This window comes from Haliotis rufescens, unplaced genomic scaffold (genome assembly GCF_023055435.1).
Source record: "Haliotis rufescens isolate VD_foot unplaced genomic scaffold, xgHalRufe1.0.p SCAF_5, whole genome shotgun sequence".
NCBI lineage: Eukaryota > Metazoa > Mollusca > Gastropoda > Lepetellida > Haliotidae > Haliotis > Haliotis rufescens.
In genome coordinates, this window is record NW_025964223.1 from 34191144 (window position 1) to 34198997 (window position 7854).

The window sequence follows — 7854 nt, forward strand, 5'->3', positions numbered from 1 at the left end:
ATTCCGCCAACACTGTAATGGTTGTGAATCCACTAAATGCGATTCTCGAAGAGCAGCACAATCGCCTCGGTAGCCGCAGTGTAATAATTAATCATGAAGATGTTGATTATCTATCTAATGGGTGTTCGGGATCTGCAGAGTCGGAGAAGAAAATGAAGCGAGTAAAGAGTGGCCAGGTTAACTTCATTTTGGGTCACCCAGAGCACCTGTGTAGTGTGGCTGTTAAACGATTTCTAATGTCAGAAGACATATCATCAAAGGTAAGTTAGAAGTCAGCTCTCAAAACTCAAAGCAGAGATTGTTACGATAAATGTCACCTACAGAAATCTAGGTCGATTTCCTTTTGCATGTTGTATGTTGTATGTTGTATGTTGTTAGGGTTTTCATATAACCATGGACACATAATACGATTTAGGGTCCATTATATAACCTGAACATGCTGATTGAACACTTGATGAATTATTGAAACATGATCCCAAACATGTGACAATTATGCAAAGAATCACATTGAAATAAAGAAAATGTGTTGCATAGCCCATTGATATGGTCATGATATTGTCTTCGTGAAAATATTGTTATGATTATTATTATAACTGTTCATCAAACAAGCTATTGGTGAAAATTAAATGTGTTTCATGTTTGGAAAATAGTGCTATTTAAACCTCCTGAAAGGGCGATACCTTGACGTGGTCAGGAGGCTTAATTCTCTTTGACTTTGATATGGTCGTAAGGGAAGACCAAAATCGCCTTGTTGTAGTGGTTATTTTATTGCACATTTTTTTAACTGTTTTCTATAAATAAACATTTAACAGCTACCATTAAAGCCCAGCATGACTTTGTGCATGGTGAATCCTCTAATTGTAGCTGAAACTCCTGACAGGTGAAGGTGGTTTTTTTAAATTTTTGATGCCAAGTCATTAAGTTGTTAAACCACCTTTTGAAACTTTTTTTTGTCTTGAATAGACCTGTATGTGTATGTAATTTACAAGAATGAAGGCTATATACTGGTACAATATTATACAAATATTTATGCAGGGTTAGAACTTGGCACCAGTCCTATAGTCCTTGCCAAACTGCCCAATAGTAAAGGACAAGTATAAATTGGTCAGTTTTAAAGGTTTTGCTATATGATATCATTATAAGGACTAGTGGACTGAAACTGTTAGTTTCTACCGCTGTTTATGTAATGTCGAAGTTGCAAAGTTGGACTGCAGATGTACTGTCTTCCATCCGTTTGTATTATCATACCCTTTAGGCCTTATTATAGAACAACATGAATCCATAACGAGCATAATTCATGTTAAAAGTTGTTTTATTCAATGTTTTAAATTAGCATACATCTTCTAGTCTAGGACTACTGACATTTCCTTGTGGATTACCACTTCGTCCAAGGTAGATGGTAACTCTGAAGCAGATTATTTGTAGACTAGTAAAAATACCCCAATTATTTGCAATCAAAATAAATTTATAAACAAAACAGTATACACCTGCAAGGTATCGATACACTTTGTTGATACCCAATGTATGGAAACGTGACAGTTGACGGTATATCAGAGACATGGCAGGTCTGTGGGCGTATAGCAGGTGTGGCTGGTTCACTGACTGTAACTGGTTGCGAGTAGTTATGTGTGGCATCAGTTGACGGTATATCAGAGACATGGCAGGTCTGTGGGCGTATAGCAGGTGTGGCTGGTTCACTGACTGTAACTGGTTGCGAGTAGTTATGTGTGGCATCAGTTGACGGTATATCAGAGACATGGCAGGTCTGTGGGCGTATAGCAGGTGCGGATGGTTTACCGACCGTAACTGGTTGCGAGTAGTTATGTGTGGCATCAGTTGACGGTATATCAGAGACATGGCAGGTCTGTGGGCGTATAGCAGGTGCGGATGGTTTACTGACTGTAACTGGTTGCGAGTAGTTATGTGTGGCATCAGTTGACGGTATATCAGAGACATGGCAGGTCTGTGGGCGTATAGCAGGTGCGGATGGTTTACTGACTGTAACTGGTTGCGAGTAGTTATGTGTGGCATCAGTTGACGGTATATCAGAGACATGGCAGGTCTGTGGGCGTATAGCAGGTGCGGATGGTTTACTGACTGTAACTGGTTGCGAGTAGTTATGTGTGGCATCAGTTGACGGTATATCAGAGACATGGCAGGTCTGTGGGCGTATAGCAGGTGCGGATGGTTTACCGACCGTAACTGGTTGCGAGTAGTTATGTGTGGCATCAGTTGACGGTATATCAGAGACATGGCAGGTCTGTGGGCGTATAGCAGGTGCGGATGGTTTACTGACTGTAACTGGTTGCGAGTAGTTATGTGTGGCATCAGTTGACGGTATATCAGAGACATGGCAGCTGGTCTGTGAGCATATAGCAGGTGAGGCTGGTTCACTGACTGATACATTTGATAACATAGATCTTATTAAGGAATGCGAATGAATGGTATAAAGTGCCTGACTGCTACATGACCAGGTCACTTCAATCAAAGGCCCAAAAGTTGCATCAGTCTGTACACCCACTTCTCTGGTCTTTTTAGATGGTGGATTCAATCTGCGTTTTCGGGTGAATGCATTCATGCATGATGAAGCTGTGGAAAAAGTGATGAATAACAGTTATCACAGTTCATAGAGGACATCACCAAAATTTTATATGTTAAAAATACATAAAAATATGCTTATCATGTTAGACAATTACCAGAGAGATAAGTCAAGTATGATATATTTGTTGTTTATTGTCAGCAATTGACTGATTGACTGAAATTTCCAGCTATATCACCATGATCACAGTGTTCTGAAAATACTAGAGTCCAGGAAATCATTGTTAATACCGATATACTGTTTTTAGTACATAAAATATTTATATAGTGAGAATAACATGCACCCAAAGACAACAAAAAGTCATCATATGTCCAGCTACATCATAGACAGACACAAATATTTTTCTCAGCACCTGGTAAAATTAGCAGAAAACCACACCAACATGGAATCTGACCACCTGACTGCATCTCACATCATGCAATAGAGTGCTTGTGATCAATTCTAAACTGGGTGTATACTGATCATTTAGTCAAGTACATACTCACTTTGCAAATGGATAAAACTTAAAAATACTGGTGTCTGTTTTATTCCTCTTTCCAAAGCATACTTATGGCTTAAGATAATAATGTATTTACCTGTCCTGTTAAGTTGAAAGGCAGTATTCATTTGATCGGCACAGTCCTTCCAGTCTTTGTATTTGATATTTTCCACCTCCCACCTCCCTGCTCTCCACAGAGTGTGTCAAAAATTTCTCCTCATCTCTAGTCCATCTCCCATTATGGCATGGTTCCTGCAAAATAATATATATTCTTTTTTTTCAAATATTCTAAATTTAGGCAAATGGTGCAACATCAGTATGTTTCATACTGAATTTGTGTCAACAGCTTAAAACAAAACTTATAATAAATAATGTAGGGAGTCTCATATAAAAGTTGTCAGGATGGGCAATACTGTTTGCTTTGTCTTAATCTATACCACCTCAATTTTGTATCAATGATTATGTTATGGGTTCTGTGATTATTTGGTTAATAATTGATTTAAATACGTTCTTATGTTATGGTTAAAAAAAAGACACTCAATAAGTCAGATTCAAACGAAAGCATTCTTTACCTGAGAAATTTTTCTTTCTTTTGGGTGTTATCCCTGTTGGATGCATTTGTCGCACACCCTTCCTGCACATCCTTTTTGGGGTACGGTCAGTCATGACTTCATTCATATGCAAGTTCCTACAAACAAACATGTATGTGTATGCAGTTTGAATACAACTAATGATTACATGGTAATGAATGATTTACAAAACCAAAATGACACTGTCGATCACAATCTGGAATGAGTGACTGAAATAATGCATTATAAGGACGATGAACATGATACCCCTCAGTCTGGCTTCGGCCATAGGAGTGTGCAGCTCCAGCAAGTTTTTTAATACTTCAGTATCTTTGACGGAATTGTGAGATAAGTATACTCAGGATTTAGTTTACCAATGAAATTAGGATACAAGATCATTATGGGACCATATAAAGAGCACAGTTCAAACGATTCCCATTTCGTAATTATTGCCACGATAAAGTATTTGCAGCTAAATATTTACTTTTCCTTTGATTTAGGTATTTGGGGTTTGGTCATTCATCTTATGTTTTCTTAATACATTGTACCAATATTCTATCTGGGGAGATTCTAGACAAGAAAATAGGTGTCGAGCAAATGATTAAATATTAATAAATAAAAATAAATATAACTATGTCAATATTTGCACGAAATTAGTCAAAAAATACATTGACATCCAATAGCCATTATGTGGGTACCAATACTCACCTCTATTACTGCAAAAACTACAATATTTCAAGGCTCACAAGCCTTGCCCAATGTGTTTTGACAGCCGCCATTTGTTTTAGCAGATGATGTTTTATGGTGGGCGACAACGGTCCATTAATTCCTTGAAAAGCAGAGCAACAGCAGCAAGACCAATCAGAGGATCCGGAAAACAGTCTATGGCCTTACGTGACCCCAGCTGTTAATCTGGAGACAACAGATGTCATTACAGTTACTTCACATGTAGTATATTCACAAAGGCATTCAACAATATATTATTTTATCACATGTACCTGCATAGGCCTTGTTGCATGTTAAAGTAGTGCAACCTATTCATCTGACTCTTTATATATTGTAATGCATTGGTTTACATGATCATCACATGGAGACATTTTAAAAGTCACATCAAATGATTAAATATTGATAAATACAAATAAATATTACTTTAAAGAAATTTTCAAATAATTTAAAAATAATAGTCTAGTCTGACCGTATAAATATGGGTAGATCTTTAATGTCTTTTCAATTAAATATGAAGCATTTGATTATTTATTCATTGTCCTGATTTTTTTCATCTGTTGATCATATTTATAATGTTAATTCTTTGAGGGAATCAGGAGATTAGGGACCAACCATTTGATATTCTGGTGGGATTTTATAAGATAAATTTCCCTGAAATATGCTTGAAAAAACTATTCATGCTTCAAACTGTTGAAAAAAAGAAATTGCCTGCTACAAAGAATACATAGTTGCAAGAGGCACATAAAAACGTGCTTAGCCTCATAGTTGTAATTAAAAGAATATCTGGTATTTCAGCTGTAGCTGATAATATATTTTGTCTCCAAACAAAATCCCAGACCCAGACCTCCATCCCAGACCCCACTCCCCTACCCCACCAATATCAAGTGGTCCCTCAGTATGCTCAGGAATTTAATAATATACCCACGAAATTAGGGTACATGACCATTATGTGACCAAAAACATAGCCCAGTTCAAATGATTCCCGTTTCGTAATTATTGTCACGATAAAGTATTTGCAGCTAAATATTTACTCATGCTTTCATTGCCTTTAATTTTTTTTATACTGGAATCATCAAAACTACTCACAAAAAATTTCTAGATTTTATTTCGGTCAAAATTCAGTTTCATGTGTTATCATTGACATTTTGGCCGTGTCATGTTGTAGCCTAGAAATGACAATTTCGTACTACCAGACACAGTGACAAGCATATGAATTATGAATATAAGTGCATATGTAATAGTCCATGCAACTGATAGTTGACAACACGGCAGTTTCATACAGAATTTCTCGGAAACTTAAATTTTCTTGCCTAACAAACAAAGAGAGTAATTTATCAGTGGTAAGTGTATTCGGCGTCACGACAGTCGTCACTTGTGTGTAAACATAACGGTCATTCGGTTGCGAGTTCAACTCCAAGCATGGTTGTGACCACCTATCACAGTGGGGAGTTGGTGGCAGCGATAGTATAGAGAGCTCCGCGAGCGGACTATCGCTGTGAGGAGCTTGGTGGCAGCGATGTTACCGATAGACTGGTTCCCGTTCGTTCCTGAGACAGACTGGAACGACCGGTATTGGGTAAAACAACCTTCACCTTGACGTTACGGTAAACTGGTTTAGCGCCTTTGCTGGTTAAATAAACAGAAACATAGTCAAGACAAAAGGCGACTAATCTGTCGTCTGTCGACAGTGACATAGAAATTGCAAATATTTTGGATCGGGCGAACAGGTACCATTCTTGTATTTTTTCCAATTGGCCACCTATCACAGTGGGGAGTTATGACTGGTGGCAGCGATAGTATAGAGAGCTTCGCGAACGGGCTTATCGCCGTGAGGAGCTTGTCGCCCGGCCAGACTTTGCTCTATGTTACAGTTTTCATAAAGCGCAGAGTTCCTTGTTATATTTTCCAGATCGCATTTCTGTCAATGCCTTAAGACGTTATTTTCGCATTTTTTATAAAATTATATAAATCTACATATGTTTAAAAACCATAAAGGTTTCGCATCAGTTTTAACAATTGAATTTTAACTATACAGTGTAGTATTTATATTTATTGACTTAACAAGGACATACATGTGATCAGATATTTGTCCGGTAAAATTTAATATTTTTCAAGCAAAAGTAAGTGTATTTCGTTTCGTTTTAAATGCAATACCTATAGGTTATCTGTACAACTGAAAGACAAATATTTGATAACAAGTGATTAAAAACTGTCTGCATTCTTTAAAAACAGGTGATTAAGTGGATGTAGATGTATTCCATTAAATATAACAATTTATTGAAATTTTGACAGCAAAAGTCAAGCACAGATTTTCGTATCTAAAAATGAATTAAAAAATGGGTTACCTTGCTCGTTCGGGTTTACAATGTCGTAATAAAGTTGCATAGTTTGAACATGGTCCAAAATTCACTTTTCCAATATATGTTCGCAGAAAACGGTTATTGAATGTAGTTTACTCATAAATATAGGTCTTCAGCAACCCATGCTTGCTGTAAAAGGTGACTAACGGGATCGGGTGGTCAGGCTCGCTGACTTGGTTGATGCATGTCATCCATCCCAATTGCGTGGATCGATGCTCATGATATTAATCACTGGATTGTCTGGTCCAGACTCGATTATTTACAGACCGCCGTCATATAGCTGGAATATTGCTGAGTGCGGCGTTAAACAACAAACCAACCAACCAAACCAAATAGACATTTTCAACACAATAATCTTTGAATTTTGCTTTCAATAAATTGATTTTAAAATAATAATTGATTTTGTTCTTTTTAATATGTAAGTGTACATGTACCCGTTTTATGTTAAAAAAATATATAGATACTTGAGACAATTCAGACAATAAAATCGTTGTAATGTATAGGGAACGGACAAATACTAGTAAATGATCCTCAGCAATGCTGTCAGACAAGCCAAACATCATCGAACTACATTCTGGAATAGATTGTATTTCGCTCCTCGGCCAGATTTAAATAAAATCAGACAAATCAGTTTATTAGCTCTACTTAATTTAAAATGATAGAAAAGGACTACACTATATGTATGTTCACGTTAACTTGTGGCGTGTTCCATGAGACAACATACCTTGACAATTCCTAAATTATCTCTCTTTGCAAACGAAAATTAGTGTCACTTTTAAATTTTGAAAAGAATTATGGATCTAGATAGACCCAGTATACATCACATTACATCAGACTTGAACACGCATCTTAAATGCTGAACGCCAGCTGTTCGATCAAAGGTCCCGTGTCTGGTCAATGTCATTTAGAATAACGTCCCTTACTTTCGTCCTTGACTTTGTACGCAATGTGTTCACATAAAGTTCTGCGCTTCGCGAGAGGACCATTTTTAGGGAAAATAGGGAAGTATCTTTCTGCACATGTGTTCAATTCTAATAGTGTAGTGTCGTAACACTACACTTATTGATTTTGACATTTATTGGGTTTGCAAAAAGCCTTTGCGTGACACACGAATAATATTTG

The 7854-nt window shown here is 37.0% G+C and overlaps 1 protein-coding gene across 1 annotated transcript; it reads right to left on the reverse strand.

Annotated features, from left to right (window-relative positions):
• Positions 1 to 1111: 1111 nt before the first annotated feature.
• Positions 1112 to 4577, reverse strand: LOC124124718 (cell wall adhesin EAP1-like). Its single transcript, XM_046487953.2, has 4 exons — positions 4355 to 4577; positions 3650 to 3765; positions 3175 to 3329; positions 1112 to 2589 (listed from the first exon to the last, which is right to left on the reverse strand). The coding sequence occupies exons 3-4, from the start codon at positions 3203 to 3205 to the stop codon at positions 1466 to 1468; spliced, it is 1155 nt and encodes a 384-aa protein (XP_046343909.2). The 5' UTR covers positions 3206 to 3329; positions 3650 to 3765; positions 4355 to 4577; the 3' UTR covers positions 1112 to 1465.
• Between the last annotated feature and the right edge of the window lie 3277 nt (positions 4578 to 7854).

Coding starts and splice junctions, on each gene's coding strand:
- LOC124124718 (XM_046487953.2), bottom strand. CDS start 3,205: ATGAATACTGCCTTTCAACTTAACAGGACAG. Junction 2,590..3,174: donor CTTTCAACTTAACAGGACAG/GTAAATACATTA, acceptor CTTTTTCCACAG/CTTCATCATGCATGAATGCA.